At 37.1% G+C, this 22,707-nt stretch overlaps 1 protein-coding gene across 1 annotated transcript; it reads left to right on the forward strand.

Annotated features, from left to right (window-relative positions):
* The first annotated feature begins 438 nt into the window (after window positions 1–438).
* Window positions 439–22,682, forward strand: kctd5a (potassium channel tetramerization domain containing 5a). Its single transcript, XM_084435549.1, has 6 exons — window positions 439–785; window positions 3,431–3,539; window positions 3,693–3,784; window positions 4,727–4,822; window positions 17,555–17,680; window positions 20,300–22,682. The coding sequence occupies exons 1-6, from the start codon at window positions 564–566 to the stop codon at window positions 20,327–20,329; spliced, it is 675 nt and encodes a 224-aa protein (XP_084291675.1). The 5' UTR covers window positions 439–563; the 3' UTR covers window positions 20,330–22,682.
* Window positions 22,683–22,707: the final 25 nt, after the last annotated feature.

A 22,707-nucleotide genomic window follows, 5' to 3' on the forward strand; every position in this document is an offset into this window, starting at 1 on the left:
TCAGCTTTTTATCTGGTAATTACTTTGTGGTCTCTTATCTCACAACAATTTTGACTCACCAAAGCATGCCTTTTTTTTCCATATGTGACAGAAATTGGCTTCCATACTTATCTGTCTCCAAAATCACTGTATTATGAACAATTTGACAAAAAAAAAAAAGTGTTCATCTGACTAAACAACTTAAGTAGCCTACTAAGTGGTTTCACTAGTGTTTAATACTACTGTAAATACACACTTTGACAGTCATAAATGTATGTCTATAATCATGTGACTGTTAAAAAAAAAAAATCATGTGGCTGTTTTAAACGCCTAAACAACAATGACATCATTGTTCCAAATGTTCCAAACGTATAGAGCTGCCTAGCTAGGATGCGCATCACGGCGCGTGCAGTATTCTTGGGTGGCAAAAGTGCTGTCTAGATAGACAGCTCTGTGTGTACGGTGACGGAGCCTGTGTAGGGAGGGAGGGCTCAGGGCACAGCGCCTCTCAAACTCCCCACACTCACACTTCCTGCTCTAGTTCCATCAGTCGACAGTCAAGGCAGCGGGAGCGCAGAGGAGGGATGGCGGAGAAGAGCCCTGACCCGAGCGGCTCGAATGGTCGGAGGTGTCCCGCTCTTTTTCCCGGTGAGAGACTGCAGCCGTCCGGAAGCGGCTCGTCCAAATGGGTTCGTCTGAACGTCGGCGGCACGTACTTTCTCACGACGAGACAAACGCTGTGCAGAGACCCGAAATCTTTCCTGTACCGCTTGTGCCAGGCCGACCCCGACCTCGACTCTGACAAGGTATTTATACCGCGAGCTCTTCACTAGCATGACAGTGAACACTAATCGCGACTTCACGTATCCGGACTTAAGGCAATTCAGTTAAACTGGGTAGACGCAAAATAATGGGTTTATAGTCTAAAATTTCGTTATATTTATGTATTTTAATATTGTAGCTATACGGCTAGCTAGTAAAGTTACAGTCAATGGAGCTCCGCTTACTAGCTTAGCTTAACTGATAACACTTGATGTGGCTTGTTTAACGTTACTATTTAAAGTTAGTTTTAGTCTGTCAGATATGTTTAAAGAGGCTGCGTGTAGTAACGTATATTTTGAGTAGCATTAGCTCGTTTAAATATGAAAATACATCGCCTATAGTTCTTATATCAGCACAAACTTGAATGCTAACGTTACATGTCAAGTGCTAATTGCAGAACTTTCATTGGTGTTTTCACTAAACATTAAATGATACAAACATTACAAAGATTACAAGTTTTTACCTGTTTAACAGTTTCACTTTTTTTCTGACTGGATACCTTGAATTATTAACTAAGTTTCTAGCTATAAACCATTGAAATGTTGGGAACTGTTTATAGTAAGTCTACCATTAATTAAAATCATTAGTTAACATGAATTAATAATATGCAATACTCTTACAGCGTTTATTAATCTTGGTTCGTGTCTAGATACGGTGCAATTTTAACATGGATATTTTGAATTAATATGAATATGAACATTAATAATATTAACATTAATATGAATATATTGACTTGAATATTTTAACACTAATGCATTATGAAGTAACAATTCTTGATAATTTATTATATAAATTATATAAATATTCTTAAATATTTATTAACATTATATGGTTATTAAATGCTGATTATTGCTGAAAATTTTTCTCATTGTTCATTTATAATAGGCTGTCTAATGCATCAATATCCAATGCAAAATATTTAATGTTAAAGGCCCATTGAATACATTTTTAGTTTTTAAGCTTTTAGTATGAACATGTTAGCCTTAAGGTTATGAATAAGCTGGTGTGTTCAAAAACAATGACAAAATTCGCATTTAGGAGATATAAGCATTAAAAACGTAGTCTTTCACTTCCGCTAAAATGGATCATGGATTTTTATGACATCACCATGGACTTCAGCTTCTTATCACATCTTCTGTCCAATCAAATGCTCTCTAGAATCTAAAGCCCCACCCCCTATGCTATAAATACCACCTGACCAAAGCAACTGTTCACACATCATGAAGCAATATGGGTTGGAGATGTGAGTTCGGTTGCTCAAACGCTCAAGTTTTATTCCATTTTCCAACTGAACGTTGGTTAAGAATGTAATTGCTAGAATTTATTCACACCTCTACTATTGAACCCAACGTATCATCAGCGCTCGGGTTCGCTTCCATGGTCAAGTACGACTTGCAGTCTGTGAGGCAAACTATTGGCTATTTGAAAAGAGGGAGGAGCCATTCAATATGTCCCGCCTTAGCTTCCTTTTACGATGGAAATTACGTAGGTTACCTAATTACCTAAATGCATCATACAAAGCTGTGCGTTCCAGTGCACTTCAGTGGGCCTTTAAGTATGTGATCTTATGCTATAAAATATTTTACTAGTGCTTATCTAAATATATTAATTATTATGTTAATCTATCTAGTGTTTATCCAATTAAACCATAATTATATTGATATTGTTTATATGGTTTAGTAGAATAATTGTTTTAAAACTATTTCACAAGTGTTTGTGTATTATAGTAAACAATGAAAACTGTTAGTCAGTTTACTTTGTAAATAAGAATGTAATATTAGTGAAATTAAACTTTTTATTTAGTAATTTATTATTTTTTCGATTTTTCTATTGAGTTATTGGTTGTTAAATGCCTAGGCTATACCTTATTGTTTTAAGCTGTGAGCAAAACAGTTAATAACTACACATATTTTAATACTCGCACACAATGCATAACAATTTGCAGGAATCGATCCTGAATAGAATTAGCAACCAATTAAACTTGTATAATCAGTGAATGCACTAATATGAAAATGTATCATGTCATACAAGTATATACTGGTCTTTTTTTTAATGAATGCTCTAGTTTCTTCTCTGTGACACAATAAGAAATAGGGTTGCCTGCATGCTTTTAAACTTTTAAAGGTCAGTATGCATGATTTATTAGGGCAACGACAGTCGAAAGCTGCTAAGAGACAAAGAATTTCTTATGTTCCTCTGCTTAGTCAAAAATATTTCTTATAAATAAAGATGTTTTCATTACGAAATAAGAAATTTTAACTGTGAAGTTGCTCTTGCCGATTGCTTTCTTTTATGGGTAAATGTTGTGGAATAAAGCTCTCTCTTTTCTGACCTCAATATTGATCCGTGGTAATCATGTTGTGCTGGAGATGGATCAGCGTCCCAATGGGCTCTGCAGCATGTATGTTAAATGTCAGCCACACCTAGAGTCCAGATAAAGTCAGATACCCTTGAGTACTGATAAAACACTGTTTATTATTTCTTTTAAAATGTTCTATAATCTGAACAAACTATCTAAAAAGGTGGTGAGTCATTATAGCCGGATTTAATGATCTGCATGATGTTTATTATGCTGAAATCCCTTTGGAGACAAGCATCATGGTACTGATAACGCTCTTTCCTCATCCAGGATGACACGGGTGCTTATTTGATAGACCGTGATCCCACTTATTTTGGTCCGGTGCTCAACTATCTGAGGCACGGGAAGCTGGTGCTGAACAGAGGCCTTGCGGAGGAAGGTATGATGGGAATGCCATCAAGAACTTTAAGATATGTCTGGACATGCTGTTAGATTTCAAGTTCAGTTGTAATTTCGCGTTCTTGACATCAAGCTGTTTTGTCTATGATATGTGGTTTTTATTTAAACATTTCATCTGCAAAATGTTTCTCAGGTGTGCTGGAAGAGGCTGAATTCTACAATATCACTTCATTGATTAAACTGGTTAAAGACAAAATCAGGGAGCGGGATTGTAAGACGGCTCAGGTAAGTCATGATAAGATTGTGCTGCATCATATTTAACAAAACAACTAATCTAAGTGTTTTCACTTTCATATCTTTATTCGCAATTGCGGGTTTATCTCACAATTCTGAGAAAAAGTAGTCAGAATTGTGGGATGTAAACTAGTAGCTCTGAAAAAAAAGTGTAACTTTTTTTTGTGTAAAAGATTTGCGGGATATATACTCATTTCTGAAGAAAATGAGTCAGAATTGCGGGATGTAAACAATTAACAAACTTGCAGTTCTGGAAAAAAATAGTCAGATTTGTGGAATAGAAACTCGCAGTTCTGAGAAAAATAGTCAGAATTGTGTGATATAAACTAGTAGCTCTGAAAAAAAAGTCCGAATTGTGGCATATAAACTCGCCATTCTAAAAAATGTCAGAATTGCGGGATATAAATCTACAGTTCTGAAAAAGTAGTCATAATTGTAGGAAATAAACTCAGTTCTGAAAAGTCTTTTACATTTTTTTTTTAATCCCTGTTGGAAACAAGCTTCCACATCGGCACTTCATGAAACATGAGCAGAACAAATCTTTGATATACACTTCTTGTGAAAAATGTTCAATTGAATGGAATGTTTAAAATATATATATATATATGTAATAATAATAATAATTATTTTTTTTATTTTTTTCATTATACAATTTACACACTTGTAATTGTGTTTCATGAATTAGGCCCACTGATTCAAAACAAACAAATTAACCAGTCTGCATGGTCCTTTCAAAATGTATCCCATGACAAAGGTGTCCTCTGAAATCTGCCTTCTCAGCACCTTAATCTGATGACATTTGTAGGTCTGCAGGAATGACAGAATCATTTTACAATTAAATCAGAGACACTGACAAAAAGAAAAAGTGTGCCTTGACTTTGCATAATATGGCAGTTTGTTTTTGCATTCACAAAGTCTCTGTTCTTCCCTCAGCTCCCTGTGAAGCACGTCTACAGAGTCCTGCAGTGTCAGGAGGAGGAACTGACACAGATGGTCTCCACCATGTCAGATGGCTGGAAGTTTGAACAGGTGATTAGAAACACAACACTGGGATTACTCTCTTGTTTTTAGCATACTGAGGAGTTTTAATTGGAGATGCTCAAAATATCTGTGCTATATCGGTTCGTGGCCGAGACTTTACCGTTCAGAGGTTTTGGGTCAATAAGATATCTACATATTTTTTCAGAAAAGGGACACATTAAATTGATCAAAAGTAAACACATTTAAGTTTTCTATTTGAAATAAATGTTGTTCTTTGAACATTCTATTCAGAGTTCTGAAGAAAAAAAAAATTGTATCGCAGTTTCCACAAAAATATCAAGCAGCACGACTGTTTTCAACATTGATGATAGTAATAATGCATTTTTCTTGAGCAGAAAATTGGCATATTAGAATGATTTCTGTAGGATCATGTGACACTGAAGACAAGAGTAATGGCTTCAGAATAAATATATTCAAATGTTTCACAATATTTCTGTTTTGCTGAAATTTTTATCAACTAAGTGCAGCCTTGGTGAGCATAAGAGATTACATTTTTTTTTTTTTTTTTTATAGTGGTTTGGACAAAATGGTATATAATTTAACACCAGCCATTTATCGCTTGGCATATGGCATTGGCCATGGCATTGCTGGATATATAGTTACCAGCTGATTGGTCTGTGTTAGTGAGTGTTGTACGATGGTGTGGACTGACTAAAGCTGTTGTGGTCATCTGTCGTGTCTGTTGTAGACGGGGTGTAACAACCGTGATTAATGCGCTGTTCTTTAAATGTGATGGTTTGGACATTGTGTTCTAAAGCCAGCGGTTAGATGTTACTTACTGATTCAAATTTTGGGATGCTAATTTGACTAATCTTACGCCAGTTTGCAAAACACTTCTTTTTTTTCTTTTTTTTTTTTTACCTGCCAGTTAAATCAATGCTTTTTCTTTCTCATAAAACCTATGAACCAACTCAGCTCAGGTTTGTATGAACTGACACCCATCCACTGAAAACTCCTGTAGTGAATGAGGATGTTTTTCTGTCTGTGTGTGGTGAAGAGGTGGCGTTGACCAATGAATGAACCCGTGTGGTATAGGTGGGTTTTCCCCAGCGCAGCAGTGTGGTGTGTGGGCTCTCCTGACCTGCTTTTGGCTTGTCCTGAAGTGTTACCATATATGGGCAGCTGTAAGGTGACAGAATGCCAGGCATTCCCTGTAATGCACCTTTGAAAATGCTGTGGATGGAAGCACCAATAGATACAATGTTGGGTTGTTGTTTCCATCAGCATTAGATGTCGTCATCATCCGTCCGTCATAACAGGTGTTAAATATTTAGATTGGAAAATACTTTGCCATTAATGTTGTTGAAATTCTGTCTCACTTTTAAGCCACATATTTTTTCTTTTTTCTTTTTTTGGTAACACTTTACAATAAGGTTTCATTAGATAACATATACTAATAATGAACTGCACTTCTAGCGTAATAATCTCTGTTAATGTTAATTTTAACATTTACTAATACATTATTATATCAACTTAAAATTAGCTTATTTTTGTATAATTGTATTAATATTAGACTTTAATGAAATTCATTAATTTTAATGATTCTGAATTTTAAAAAATACAAGCCTATATGCCCCGATACCACTTTTTCCAGACCGAGTCCGAGTCCGATACCTATACTTTTATTTTTAGTACTTGCCGGTACCGATTACTGATACCTGTACTTTCATTGCATTTTTAACTTTTAAATATATTGGGCAAAGAAGCCAAAATAATAGATATTTCCTTCAGTTATTGTCATGCTTTATTATGTCTGTTATTAATTAAATAAAACGGCCATGAATGAGTGCATGTTGGAAATAAAAATGCTGAATTTAATTCTCTCTCTGTTGACTATGCTCATCATTAGTCATGTAAAGTTGCGTTCATTGTACCGTTCATTTTGATGCTTAGGAATGTTCCAGCATGGCCACTGTATGCAGCTCTTAAAGGGCACCTATTATGCCCCTTTTCACAAGATGTAAAATAAGTCTCTGATGTCCCCAGAGTGTGTATGTGAAGTTTTAGCTCAAAATACCCAACCGATAATTTTTTACAGCATGTTTCAATTGTCATTTTTTAGGGCTCAGAAAAACGCACCGTTTTAGTGTGTATCCCTTTAAATGCAAATTAACTGCTGCTGCCGGCCCAAGGGGCGGAGCCTCACGAGCTCGCTAAGAGCCAGGACAATCTCATCTGATATCATCAAAACAGAAACTCTCAGTTGCGGTGTTCATTTCGACTTGGAGTCGGACAATAATGCCCACAGAGCCGGAGAATATATGCTGTATGGAGATAGAACAGGAATAGTTTAGTTTAATTACGGTTATTTGTCATCTGCTTTTATCCACTATTAATATAAGCCTGCTGTAGCAGACCCCGTCCGAATGATGACCAAAATATACTGATGAGTTCAATTAAGTTTATTGTAGCTCACACAAAAGATGAAGCCTTAGTTTTACTCCAGAAAATCACTGTAAGAGCCGAATAAACACAGTATATATGTGCACATTAAAGTCTTATCCATAAACTCTCTCTCTCTCCCTTTCATTATCATGGAACATACACAGCGAAATACACAAAACACTCGTTAGACCTAACAGTAAACAAATATATACACTACACACCTTTTCAGTGGGTGCTTAATCAACTGGTAAACTATATCCATGACTGGATGAGCTGTCATAAAGTGGGCGCTCTCACTTTCATTTCTGCCGTGGTCAGTAACGTTAGGCCTGTCGCTCCGGAGACCGTAAGCTGGATCACGAACAGTACAGATCCATCCTCGAGTAACAACGAGAGTAAATGAAGACCGCTATGTTCATTCTTACATCCAACAACAAAACACCTCAATCGCTTAGGAGACATTCTTGTCTACAGTTGCTCCAGCGTGGAAACAATGGCGGACTGTGTCCAGCTCACTCAGGGCGGGTCTATGCTCAAACTACAGTGTCAATCAACCGTCGTGGGAGGGGCCTGTGCAAAGTGACGTCACATTGCCCCGAATCTGAGAACAGCTCGTTCTGAGACAGTGCTTATGATTTATGGGGATTATAAAAAAAGCACTTGGTGGATTTTTATCATTATAGGGTGGTTGTGTACACACACTGCCAACACACATTTATGTTCAAACACCATGTAAAAGTGAATTTTGCATAATAGGTTCCCTTTAACAGGATCCACTCATTTTAAACTTCTTAAATACCGGTAATATAAACATCTACAATATAACCTTTATTTCACTAATGAACATCTAAATAATTACAGCTCTGTGGAAATGATTAATTATTGAGAGAATATGAGAGAAGTTCTGTGTAAACGTGGAGATAAAAACAGAGCTCTGTCAGCAAGTATTTCATAATGTAGACCAGCTAAAAATGATTAATTCTGATAACATGTCAGATGAGATGGACTCTGTAATTCGCTGTTTTGTTTAAATTTCTGCAAAATTCCAAAATTCCGCGTTCTTTACTCCTTTAGTGTATTGAACAACACCTAAACCTTTTAAAACTAGTTTAAACGAATGCTTACATTTATGGGGAGTTGATAGACTCCACTGTTCTTTATTTTATGTTCTCCAGCATTAGACTTTGTAAGTAGATTTTTCCTGTTGTTAATATTAATGCTGTTGTTATAAATAAAAAAGATGAAACTGGGATATTATTAAGCTACACTTAAGTATTAATTCAGGTTATTTAGAATGTTTTTATTTGTTAAGATTTTACATGCATGTTCGTTTGTTTACTTGATCAAAGATTTTAAAAAAGGCACTTTGGTGACAGTGCACTAGGCTATATTTTTATTTTTATTTTTATTTTGTGTACTCTTTCAGACTCGATCAGACCCTGTTTATTGCTGTAGAAGTGTGTTTTCGTTTGTATGCAAGGAGGGAGTGTAATTGCAGAAATTACAGTATTTAAAAAGTGTTAAAACCGTGTTGTAAAAAAGTGTTGTTCCGTTCAGTGCTGTTATAATTGTCAAAAACAGAAAACCATAAATTAATATCAGTTCAATATATCGGGCAGACGGGCACATAAACATGCATATATTTGGTATCGGTTATATAATAACCTCTAGTTTTTTAGTGATACATGTGATGTTTGCTTTAAAGGGTGCAGCTATGAATGTTTAAAGTTGAGATAAATATCATCAGTGCATCTAAAGGTTGCTTTTATTTGACTAGCATGCTAAACATTGTTTGCCTTTATTTTTGCATATGCGTGCGCTTGTGGTGGAAGGGTAACACAGAAACAAAAGCCGCTTTCCGAGCGGAGGAACCTTTTCACAGTTCCTAGAACTATTGGCTAAAGTACCCGGATGTCGGCGTGTTCGCACCGCAGGAACTCGGAGCGATTTTTAGTTCTAGGAACTCCATTTGGAGGAACTAATTTAGGTCCTACTTCAGAGTAGGGTCTAAACCAGCACTATAGGAACTACCCGTGACGTTAGTGTACGCTGATTGACCGAACGCATGCGGAACACCAGCACCCGCCGTTTTTAAAACAGCTAACGTTAACTGTTATCTGTAAACACACAGATTATAGCCTATATATTTACTCCAGAAACGAACTATGCAAACATGGATAGCAGTGATAGATGGGCCTCTAAACCTTTATGCTGAAGAGAAAATCCAACGCAACTTTGAGGGGACCAAGCCAAACATGATTATGTATTTCTGCCCAGCTAGCAACACTGGACATCAACCACACAGTATAGGCTAATAACCTTTTTTTTATATATACTGTCTACTTTCTATAACAGTTCTATCTAATAACATATTAAACAGTACTATTAGACAGATCGCTAACTAATAAACACAGAGAATGCGAGCATTGTTTGCTCTGGCGTACTCACGCCGTCAAAATAAAGGTCCGTCGCGCCGTCAAAATAAAAGTCGCCGCGCTTGCGTCACTCCCTTACCCCTCCTACCAGTTCCTATGGCCACTTGGCCAGTGCGAACGCAAACAGCAAAACCGAGTTTGGGGGAGAGTAGTTCTTAGAACTGTTTAGAAGTGGACAGTTCCTATAACTAAGTTCCTGTAACTACTTGGTCGGAAAGCGGCTAAAGTGTAGGCTTTACGCTTGGGTTGTTTAAGGCAGTGGTTCCCAATTCCAGTCCTCGTGACCCACTGCTCTGCACATTTTGTATGTCTCCCTTATTTAACACACCTGAACCAGATCATCAGCTCATTAGGAGAGACTCCATGAACTGAACTGAGTGTGTCAGATAAGAGAGACCTACAAAATGTGCAGAGCAGTGGGTCGCGAGGACTGGAATTGGGATCCACTGGTTTAAGGGACAAGATGTAATGTGTGGTGCGAATGGGCGGTTCGGTGCTCGAGTGTGTTCATCCCTAGTCAGTAGCAAGTGTGAGGAAGTGTCTGTGTCACACTAAACTGAGTGACCGAAGTGCACACACTAAAAGCCTGTCAAACAGCGCCTGGTAACAAGTTATCTCTTAACCCCCTGAGGTCGGCGGTATCGCCGGCGATACCAGCTCGCTTTTTTTTTATCAGTGTAAAAGAAACTCATAAATACTCTGTTGACTTTGATTTTCCATAGGAGTTTCATACATCAATCGATTCTGTTAAATGTGTATTATTTTTCTGTATACTCACAATAAAAACAAAGTGTTGTGCTTTTCGCCAAATTAAGAAAAATAATCACGGAGCGAGTTCTGCCTTCTCTCTGTCCGTGTAGTCCATTCTGAAACGCGTCCGAAAATGAATCATAACTCCGCGAATACTTCTCACACAGGCACGTGATATATGTCTTTATGAAGCTTGAAATCTCTTCTTTTAAATGAAGTAATTAATAAAAAAAACAAATGTTTTCAACTCATGTAATCCGTTTGAAAGCAAGGAGAGGTACCGTTTTTTCCTTCTGCCTAATTATCTCTATAATGAACTGAGGCCGCCCCGCCCCCGGCGCTATTGACATGGTAAATAGTTTAGGTAATCTATGCTTCGCACCCGCCCCCCGATCAATGCCTTGAAAACACGAAGTTTCATCAGATCAGATTCACTGATAGTTCATCACGTTTAGAGAGGATGGCGCGTTTCTCCGGTAAAGACGCTCTTCAGATGATTCTGGACAGCGAGGAATAACTCACCTTGGCTTTTCCTCAGAGGAAGATTGTAACTCAGACGAACGGCAGCATGTTCAAGAGCGAATTGATCACGCCGAGTAAACACCGAGTTTTCACGTGAGTAAATACGTGAACTCAAGTGGTCTAGTGGTAGAACATTTGCCTAGCGTGTCAAAGGTTCTGAGTTCGAATCCGCACTCATATAGTTTTTTTTTTTTTTTGTCAAATCAGATTATGTTTATCAGTGGTTGTATATCAGGCCTCTGCCTGATATACAACCACACATGTTTGTGTGTATTTTGTTTTGTAATTTCACTGGAACGAAAAGAGAGTCTCCACAACGGATTGAAGCGCGCGTCCGAGTGAAGACTGCGCGAGCCTAAAACAAACACAGTATCCGCGTCTGACTCGCGTCTGAATTTATATTCCTTATAATAAAAATGAAAGACCTATGTTACAGACATATGAAAGACAACATTTCGTTGATTAGTTTTGGATAGATTATACATTTTTACTGTAAAATATCTGCCACCTCAAATAAGCTTTTATTTGCCAATTTTTTTGTCAAAAATAATCAAATAATCAATCAAATCCTTAACTTTGAAATATGTATGATAAAATGTATACTTTAGTTTGTACAAAGAAAGATTACACTTGAATTGTTGTTTATTTAAATATTTACAAGGTAGATGTAAACAAACTATTAAAAGGTAAATATAAGCCTTTTCTTTAAATAATTTTTATTGTGTTTTATTAGTGACAAATTTGGGGAGAGGATAAATATTCCAAAACTGAAAATACAGTATGAGAATTAACTGCACAATTACATGTTTTCCTTGGCTATTATAGGCCAAATTGCAAGCACAATATGTGGAAAAATTAAAAAAGAATTGAGATGCTTCCAACTGTTGCTCTTGCATTCTTGTGGCTCAGTGACTCACCTGAATGAATGGCTCATTAAGTATGCGGTCCTCAGGTGTGAACCACTACATATGCATGATCGACGTCGACGCCCACTCGAATATTGCCTTTCCAAACAGAAAGTGCTTTGCAAAATTCAAATCAATGTATTGTGTTATGTGAAGGATTAGGCAGGGTGATTTTCACATAATTTTGAAGAAAAAACACTAGGCGATGACATCCATTAGACAAAAGTCTTATTGGCACATATTTAGTGTGTGTTTTGTGGTCTTATTTCAGAAACTTTAGTTTTTAGTTTTTTCAATAACCACGCATAAACATTATTCTCTCAAAAATGCAGACATGTACATTCTTGTTGCTCACATGTTATGGTAGCCCTGTTTGTGCTAAATAGTGTGTAATTTTTTTTTGCCATTACTATGTTTATAAGCAACTGAAAAAAGCACAAATGTCAGGGCATGTCAGAACATCTCAAGGACCCCAAAAACACCTCAGACCCCAGAGGGTTAATACTGTCAAATACACTCAAGGTTTACATAAACACAGTTGGTTATGTCTAAAGTGATAGCAAACAGAGACATTTTGAGAGAAAATCTGGTGCGTGTCATATGCATGTATATTAGACACGTCGCGTGCAGGTCTTAAAGAGACAGTAGCCTAATAGTAAACATGCTGCCGTTTGTCCTTAAAGGGATAGTTCACCCAAAAATGAAAATTCTGTCATCATTTACTCACTCTAATGTTGTTCCAAACCTGTATTAATTTCTCTCTTGTGCTGAACACAAAAGAAGATATTTTGAAGAATGTGGCTAACCAGACAGTTGCTGGTCACAATTGACTCATATTTGTTCATTAAATGTCTTGAATGCTACTGGTAAATACACCTACTGTAGTTGAAAAAAATAAAGCACTGTTTATTTCATTAGTATATTAGGGTTGGGTACCGAAACCGGGCACCGATATGGAACCGGTACCTAAGTAACCGGACCGAATCAAAACGCGGGTTTCGGTGCCTCATTTCAGTAGGGCTGTAATCAACCAAAGAAAATCTTGGTCGACTGAAGTCCAGAAATTTTCGACTAAAAATGACGTTAGGAAAAAAACTTTAAAGGTGCTGTATGTAGGATCCAGCGGCCTCTAGCGGTGATGTTTCAGATTGCAACAACAGCGCTCGTGCTCGTGAAAAGCAATAAAGTTACAACTGTAGTCTTTCACATCAGATAACGTTAGCAAATGGTCGGCGTTAGCTGGCGAACTAATGATGTCTAACTTGAGCCAACTAAAGCACAAAATCACAATATATTTTACATGCTTTGAAGTATTGTTAGCTTACCTGTCCAAAAGGATGAAAGCCTTAGAAAGGGTCTGTTTTTATACCTAAAACAAAGCGGAGGTCTCTCCATAATTCAAACGCTCTGCCAATGTTGATCCGTGTTTTCGTCCTGAGTCGATCCGATTGACGTTTTTTTTTTTTTTGGAGTTTGTGTTGGAGTCTGTGTTGTGCTGGAGGCAGGTCGGTTTTTGGTGTTATCAGACTCCATGTCGTTAGCTGCAGAGGCTCGGGAGCGCGCATGCACGTCACATCCGGTGGATTTCGCAGAAAATCCGACCCGGAGACTTCACATAAAAATAGGAATACTGGCCTTCAGAGGTAATAGCAAAACGCGAAAAGTGGATCATTGTAATGTGTGATTACAACCCCTTCACAGACGGGCAATAAAAAAAGGATTCATTTTATAAAAAAAGTTACATACAGCACCTTTAAGTGAATTAGCTGCGCACTGTGCGCAGTAATTGGTAGCCTTGTTGTCCGCCTAAATTAATTATAAATAAACCTAAAAAACTAGTAGGCTATTTGCAGCACTGAAATGAGACTGACACACGAGTCTGTCGGCTCTGACAGCGTTGCATCACGTGCACCTGCGCAATATCATAGCCTATGATTTCCGAAAATAGTACTATGTTGTCAACTAGTGATATCACAAGAACTTTTGAGGAATATGCAACATAATTTAGACCATTGTTTTTGTCATATGTATTATAATAACTGACAGACACTATCATTTCAGCCGCTCTGTGCAGCTCGCACAGAGCGAGGCTGAACATAGGAGCTTAACTTCACGGCTGAGACACGAATACTATTAACTTAAAGTTTTTACTCTTAAACACAAACGGCACGTCCACTTTAATAAAATAATAATATTCAGCAAACCTTCTGTAGCCTACTTTCTTCAATCTGTCTCTCTTCTCCAGTGGGTTGGGCTAATCCAAAAGACGTGAAAACAAGGGGGGTGTTCTGAAGACAGACTGTTACCTGCCTGTGAAACAGGGGTGCTCTGAAAACACCCCCATTAGCAATTAGTGCTTTCCACCTGATGAAATGAACGCGGAAAAACTGATGAAATGAACGCGGAAAAACTGATTAAATGAACGCGACAAAAAATCGACCAATCAGAATTTTGGTCGAGCCAGAACGTATCGACCAAATAATCGACTAATCGACTGGGAGATTACAGCCCTACATTTCAGTGCCACTTTAATGCCTCAGCTGTCGGTTGAAATATTTGCCCTCTGGTTCATCGAAACGGACGCAAGAAACATCATCACCGCATGTGGTTGCTAGTTAACCCTTTGACGCGTACGATCGTTCACACCGGTGTGCTTAAAGGGGCATTCCACCCATTTGAACATTGTTTTTTATTTAAAGTGGGTCATATATGTAGTCGAAATGTAAAATAAATTTTGAATTTGGTGCCTTCGTGACCGAGGAAAGACAAAAAATAACTTCAGGACGCATTTGTATGAAAGACAACAACTCCCACAATGCACCACATTGCACAGCTCCGCAAGCCACTCCCACTAATCCAGAAAGCGCATATCTGCCTATAAGAGAAATCACTCTTCCGTCTACAAGGCTAGCTACCACCAGAGCTTGAAATTCATTTCACATTCACACAAAATGTCTAGTTAGTTGGCGAACTCATTACTCGTTTGTATTTCTTTCGAAAAGGTGAATTATTGCATGGTACCTGGATGTTCAGTCAGAACATATGCGGTGCGAAACTAGGATAGTTCTCAACACAAACGTCCGTGTCCTCGTCTGATTCAGAGATTTCGTCCAGGAGAAATTGTCATCGTTGAAATTCTTTGCCACAGACGGACTCTATCTCTGTGTTCGTAGCGGTTCGTAGATGCATAGTGAGATCACCGGCGCCGCCAGTCCGCCCTAACTCGAGCCAGTCCGGGCTCCTCGTCCGCGGCAGGCAGGTCTTCTGCCTCGGCTGCTCTTCGCTATAATGCGGCTTGTAAAGGTAGCCATAAACACCTGATTCAAGCATCAGACTTCCGAAATCCTCTTCTTCTATATCATATTGAGCACTCTCCTCCGCTATTGTCATAACTTTACATCTGTCTCCACAGCGCCTGTTAGCTTAGCTTCAAACAAGATGGAGGATATTGCTTTCAGTTTCAGAGAGTAAAGTCCCACCCACTGATCTGTAATAGGTCTGTAGCGTGAGCGGGTCCCGCCCCCTGGGAAAGATGAGGAACTAGTGCTTGTAGTCTCAGCAGAAATCCCCCCCTCTTACACTTCCTCCTACAATGACGCAAAATGACGATTTTTGCGTCATTGTAGGAGGAAGTGTAAAAGGTAAATAACGGATTTCTCCCGTCTCAGGGGAAAATGAGAGAGTGTTGCACGACCATTCAATAGTATGACTGGGTTTCTAACAATGCAAAGCTTAATGCAAATGGGTGGAGTGTCCCTTTAATGTTCAGATCGCGTGATCATCAACTTCTAAATTAAAATCTGTGTTTGTGCATTGGCTGGCGTTGAGCCAGAGAGACAGCGCTGTCATCACAACTATTCAGTGTTTTCAACCACATTCTTCTCACACTTCACCAGCCACTTACTTTAATGTATTTCGGGAGAAGTGGATGAATTAACGTGTTGTAGCCTGACAGATTCAATTCTCTGAACTGCGGTGCGTTATAGCTCTACTAACATGAATCATGATCATTATAAAGGTTTCTTAAATGACAAAACACATTCACTTACATGCATTTAAGAATAAAAATATCAGCCAAGGACTGACTGACATAACGCAACCAATCACAGTTCGTTATTTGTTCCGCGTCATGTTTATTGTGAAAATGTAAAGTCGAGCATACAATAACAGACCGGCGTACATCTAATATATTATTTATTCAAGAACTTTGTGCAAGTTTACTGCAACAATAGAGCCGCGAACCTCACGTACTTTTGAAAATACAGCCTTCAGTTGATCCTGATGAACGTTTATTGCCACAGTTGTAAACATGACAGCATTCTTCTTACGTTCTAAAATAACGCTCACCTTGTGCAGGACATGCAGTAAGTCAGGAGAGGTGTCGTATTTGGCCAGAGAAGGCAAAAAATGCGAAAAGAATTGCTGAAATTTAAAGCTGGTTTGTAGCATACCAAGAATACAGACTACTTTGCTGTCATTAGTAGGCTACTGCAGTGTTATTTAGTGTTAAATTATTGTATTTGGGTTAGGTGGCTTAATCTGTAGTGTTGTGTTTTGTATTTAGACTACTGTATTTACTCTAACATTTAAATATATTCAATTTTAAGATTTTTTTTTTATTTAATTAAAAAAAAAAAAAAAAAAAAGAGAAGTACTTTAATGTCATTCACCGTTTTGAGGCTCTCTTGTTTTTTGTTTTTTTAAGTATTGGTTAAGGCACTGTTTAGGCACCGGTACCGTTTTAAAAGTATCAATTTGGCACCGGTATCGAAAAAAAACCAAACAAGGCATATACCAGGCATACATTCCGCCCCCAGTAGCCTATTTTATTCAGTTCACATTTATTTGTAGCTATAGCATTTTTCACAATACATATCGTTTCAAAGCAGTTTTACAGAAAATGCATGTGTCTAAATTACAATTTAGAGTGATCTGTTATCAGAGGTGACTGTGTGTAAGTAGGCTAATGCATTTCAATGAAATTTTCATTCAGTTTCATTGTTAAACAATGCAATAACAGTTAAGGCAGAAAAATGATTAGGATACAACATAGAAAACTTTAACATTGGTGCTTTTTTACAGACTCAAAATATGAGTGTAAAAAAGTCAACAAACTTTTTTTTTTTTTTTTTTTTTTAAACGGATTATTATTATTTTTTTATAAAATTGATATCGAAAAAAGTATCGTCCAGGAACCGGTTTCGGTATTGAAATTTTTTAATGATACCCAGTCCTATGTATATTAAGTTGTGTATGTGTAGTGTGTACATTTGTTCTTATTTTTTAATAACAAAGCAAATAATGACAAAGATTTTTATCTTCGCCACTTTGGCTTAAATGTCTGCAATTCTTTTTTTATTTTACATTTTGGCTTTGTTTTTAAAATAGGGCCATTAGTTTGGCTGTAATGCTCAGTCACCTGCAAAATAGTAAAACCAACATGAAAAAGAATCGTGATTTTCCTGAAAAAAATGTGTGATTATGATATTTGCCATATCGCCCACCCCTAGACCACTTTTATTATTAATTGCTATCAGGATGAGAAGAGAGTATCAACCAGTATTAACCTGCCTGCTCTACTTTTAATGCAAACATTTTTATTTTATTTTTTTTGTGGTTTTACACATTATTACCAGCAACAACTGAATATATTGTATCATAGTCAAATCAGTTCACTATGGAAATACTGTCGTCATGTGTTTTCCTTTCCTCTCTCCTGGCAGTTGGTTAGTATCGGCTCTTCGTACAACTATGGAAATGAGGATCAAGCTGAGTTCCTCTGCGTGGTCTCTAAGGAGCTGCACAATCAGTCATACGGCACAAACAGCGAGCCCAGTGAAAAGGCCAAGGTGAGGATAACAGAACCCTTTTACAGTCTCCCATGCACTCTTCCCTCGTGCACGGACAGAAATAGTCACTTGCGCACAGATCGTAAGAAAATATCAGCTCTGCTCTTCAGATGGTCACATGGCATAACAGTACTCAAAGAGTTGATTAACCAGATCGAATGTGTTCATGCCTGAGTGTTTTGTTTCCCTGCATGCTGTGCACACTGAGGATGTGGAATTACTTTTTTCTTTTTTTTTTTCTTTCTTTTTTTTCTCTTGGTGAGGCATCATTTACATATCACTTAAGCTGATAATTAGGTCTCTGCTGAATGCTGAAGGCAGTGTCGCTCGCTCTCTCCCTCCCTCTCTGAGTCTCTGTTACTAGTGCTCAATTTGCCGCATGCTGTCTGGCTGTACTCGTGCCTATTAGAAAGCCCTAGAATTGTATCCTTAGCTCATCTAGTCTGCTTTTTTCTCCCAGATAATGATGGAAAATCTGCTTAATGTGTAATGCCCCCCCCCCCCCCCCAGGTCAACAGAGGTCATGCACTGTAATAAACACATTGGCGTGAGATCACCAATGCATTGTTGTACGCTTCCTGTGAGGTCCACACAATCGCTTGAACAAATAAGCAAAGGCCTCACGTTTACAGGGGTGCAAACAGCGCGCTTTTCAGCGCCTCCCGCTTTTTTCACGTCAGTTTGGGTGACTTGTGTGAATCGTGCAGATCCGAAGAGTTTTTTTTTTTAAGGAGGGGGGGGGGGGGGGGGGGGGGGTTTGTTTGAGAGGGTCTGATTACCAACAAGTAAATACTAGGAAATAAGCGAATCAGAACACTGCGCGCCAAACCAGCAGTAGCCTATGTGCGCAAGCGTGAACCACTAGTGTTTCTGTCTCACTCTGGATCTGCCACTGCATCACATTTCTCTCTGCGTGGCGTGGAGTGTCCGTTTTTATGTCGGCTCTCATGTTAACTGGTTAGAGCTTGTGTTAGAGCACAATGCCTGCGTGACACTGACACACACACTTCTCGAGCCGCGCCGAAACCGCGTGCTAGAAATAGAACCGCAACCGACGCCTATTTTTCACGAGACACGCAAGAGTGTTGGAAGTTTTCAGACAAAATAGAAAGCGCAAATACATATTAATAAAGTCTCTCGGTTTTGACAAATGCATATATAATTGTAATATAAATAATTGTAATTTATTAATACTTAATACAGTTAATTTACCTGAAAAACATAAAGCACTGCTTTATTTCTTCTGTATTTGTGTTTTATTGTATTTATATTTGTGTTTTGTTTATTAGTTTCTATGCCAGATGCACTAGGCCTACCCTACACAATTACCCCCATCATCCTAGAATTATTAATTCTTTACAAAAAGAGCTATTCAAATCATCAGGTGAAATTGTTTTCAGGAAGTAGCAGTAAAGCAAGAAGAAGAAGTGCAAGATAGTTTTTCTAAATTTCATTTGACTCTATGTGCCTATAGGGGTGGGTTGGGGATGGTGGCAATGTAGTATCTGGATATTTGCCGCGGGACGAGGGCTTCGATTACCTCTCTCTTTTTTGACCATGCATGTGTTTGCACCCCTGCGTTTAGGGCCAGGGGATATAGCAAAAAAGTCATATGATTTTCATGTTTTTTTTAAAGATATTCAGTATCACATATTTATTTACTTGCTGTGCAATGCCTTAAGGGTGAATATTTTTAGTATTATATATTTTTTTTTAATTTCAACCAAACTGCCATTTGTCAAGTAGTTATAGTTATATATTTATATACATTTATGATGATTTATATATATTTATGATGAAATATTTATTTATGATATTAAACAATTTTTTTTCAATTTCAACCAAACGTATGTATGTATGGTTGAAATTGAATTTTTTTTTAGTAATATTTATTATTTATATAAAAAAAAATACTTTATACTCTCTCTCTCTATATATATATATATATATATATATATATATATATAAAATATATATATATATAAAATATATATATATATATATATATATACACACACACACACACACACATACATACATACATACATACACATACACATAATGTTAAAAAAACATTATTATTATATATATATAATTTTTTTTTTTTTTTTTTATATTATAATTGTATTAATATTTTATTATGTAGATTTTATTTTTAGTTTCCATATTAATTTAGGTTGATTTTTAGTAGGTTTTTTTTTTTATTTTATTTTTTTATATGATTATTTATTAATTTATTTTTATTTCAGATTGTTTAAATCAACTAACATTTATATTGTATTTAATTTCATTTTAAAACAAATGTTTTTAATAGTTTAACAATAATAACCCTTATTATTATTATTATTATTATTATTTAAGCATACAGCCATATTTATTTACATAATTAAATGTAATTTAATTTTCATAAATGATATGTACTCTGCAGATACTTCTTTGAGAGTAATGCCAGTCGATTCAGTGTTGAAGTGATGTGCAGAAATGAACCAAACTGATTTTTTTTTTTGTGATGAATTTTAAATCTTATTTTGAATATTTAATAAGTCTCCCCCTGTTTTATCTAGACATGCTGACTTTCATCATCCACTCCATCCATTAACAGTTGTTCCTCTCTTACAGATTCTTCAAGAACAAGGCTCTCGAATGTGAAACAACTGTTTTATTTCCTCCGGTCCTGCAGTTGCCGGGCAAAACAACATGCACCATATCACACCGAGAGAGAAATTTGACAAGCGGGATGACAACCTATTTAAAGTGGATGTTCTGTTTTGATTTAGAATAGACACTTGTTTGTGCCTGCACAGTTAATACCGGACTGTTGGTTCTTGACATCTTGAGATCTATCTGAATCGTTTTGTTTGAAAGGTAGGAATATGCATGTCATTAGTAAGCTGAGCAAAAAGGGCCTCAATCACGTCTGGTCCAATCATATTTACTCAGGGTCTCTAATCGACTTTCACAAAATATGTTTATCACGTCATTTGTGGTCCAGTGAGCAATTTTGTCAAAAAAGACAAAATATATATATATATTTAAAACTGTATATTATGCCAGGAAGTTAAATCTCAGCATTTGAAATTATAATTAAGAGAGTGGAAAAAGTATTTTTGATTGAGATTACAATATTCAGATGGCTTATGTATAACGTTGACTGGTAAGAAATGGTGGATTTTTATAGCAAGGATTTTTGTTTTAGCATGTTTGTAGGAACAGACGAGATAATGATTTTATTGATTTATTTTTTTTATTTTTTGACTTGCGTAGTGTTAGTTTTTATACCATAAGGGTGAAAGAACATCCGTAACAGTTTGCCTCAAAGTCTCCTCACGTTTTGTGAGGTTTTACTGTTGCTGCCTTGAGTTGGTTAAAAACAGAACAGAAAAATGTTTGTCTTCCATCCCCACTTTCATTCCATGAGGATTTTTGTTAAACTGGAATTTTTTTAAGTTAAAAAAAAAAAACTAAAAAAACACCTGACACTGTTAACAAATGAAACGCGTTGACTTTGAAAGAGATGTTTATAGCTAGATTTGGTTTATTTGGAGAATTAAGGCAAAGGCTACAAAGGAATTGAGCCTGATTTGTTTTGGCAATACCGTTTCGAACAACGCTTTACTTACATGACAGTGACTGTTAATTAGTGGTGTTGCAGGGCTTCTTTTGTTCACACTTTGGTAAGTGATGGAGACAGAAAGGACGCTTCTAGGAGAGTGAAAAAAATATTATCCACATAGTTTAACACTGCAGTTTTTGATTTGCTTTGTTTCAACTTGTTCAAGTTGAATTTAGATTCAAAATATACATAATCTTGTAGTTTATTTAAAAAAAATTTATAATATTTTGACAATGTTGCCTTTAATGAACCTACACAAGATCTGAATTGCATTTGGAATTGTGGTCAGGGAAATAACACATCACTTTTGCTAGGCTAAAAGCATATCTATTTGACATGGTGTACATAGACTAAAGAGCATAATATTCAGTGCATGTTATTTTTCCTAATCCTCTCTCTCTCACACACACACACACACACACACACACACACAAAGGGCTTTTACTAGTGGAATACAAGCTATAATTTTTTGCAGAGATTCATCCGATCTCTTTATATTGCCTGATCAAGGCGAAGTTTACATGGCTAGTGTTTTATAACAATAATACTACACGTTTACTTACCTTGACTATGTGACACCACATTCTAGTTTGGTTTCAAGACCTGTATGTTTACATATCCTCTCAATTACCTAGTTAGTTACTGTCAACCTTGTGTCTTAGCAGCTAGAGAGGAGGTTTGGGTCCTTCAGTGGAGTGTTCTGTTGCTTGCTCACTGAGTCAGTGTCTCGTGGTGAAATGTGCCTCTGTTATAGCCTCCGAGGCTCCACACAGTGCATGGCATCCAGACGGCGCACTGAAAACACCCCATCGCTCACGGCTGACGTCCAGGCCGAGACACTGGAGAGTGATGGTTATCATCACTGTGTAGGGCGCTGCAGCCCTTAAACTCATTTTCTTTATACGTCCTGCCTCCCAGATCTTGGTGGAGAAAGTAGGATGTGCACGCTGATGCACCGATCACACGTCTCCATTATGCCTGCTGGACCCTTCTCAGCCACGGTCGATATTTCAGTTGCCCGTTTACATAAACTCGTTTCTGATGGGCACCAGTTTTGTCTTTTCCTGAGGCGGGCATGGGTGTCTGATGTCATGCCTCGGATTTTTTGTTTTGTTTTTCTTTCTTTCTCCATTAAAAGCGTGCAATCTGCAAAATGTATTTTGAAAATGGGCAGAAGCGGACTGAAATGTCTTTTGCTCCACTTTGTCACTGCTGTTCCTATACTTATTATCCTATAACATGTTTTTGTATTTGTATTTTTTTTATGCTTACAATTTGTGTATTCACATAGTATATTATATATGTAATTGCAAGTTACGACCGGGGAAAATGTATATGATGGTAATGCTAGAACCTGGTCAAACTAAATAAACACTTTTGAATTCTGAAGTGTTTTTTTCTTTTTTTTTTCTTA

Source organism: Rutilus rutilus, assembly GCF_951802725.1.
Source record: "Rutilus rutilus genome assembly, chromosome: 1".
NCBI lineage: Eukaryota > Metazoa > Chordata > Actinopteri > Cypriniformes > Leuciscidae > Rutilus > Rutilus rutilus.

Coding starts and splice junctions, on each gene's coding strand:
- kctd5a (XM_084435549.1), top strand. CDS start 564: ATGGCGGAGAAGAGCCCTGACCCGAGCGGCTCGAATGGTCGGAGGTGT. Junction 3,540..3,692: donor CAGAGGCCTTGCGGAGGAAG/GTATGATGGGAA, acceptor AATGTTTCTCAG/GTGTGCTGGAAGAGGCTGAA. Junction 17,681..20,299: donor AGCCCAGTGAAAAGGCCAAG/GTGAGGATAACA, acceptor CCTCTCTTACAG/ATTCTTCAAGAACAAGGCTC.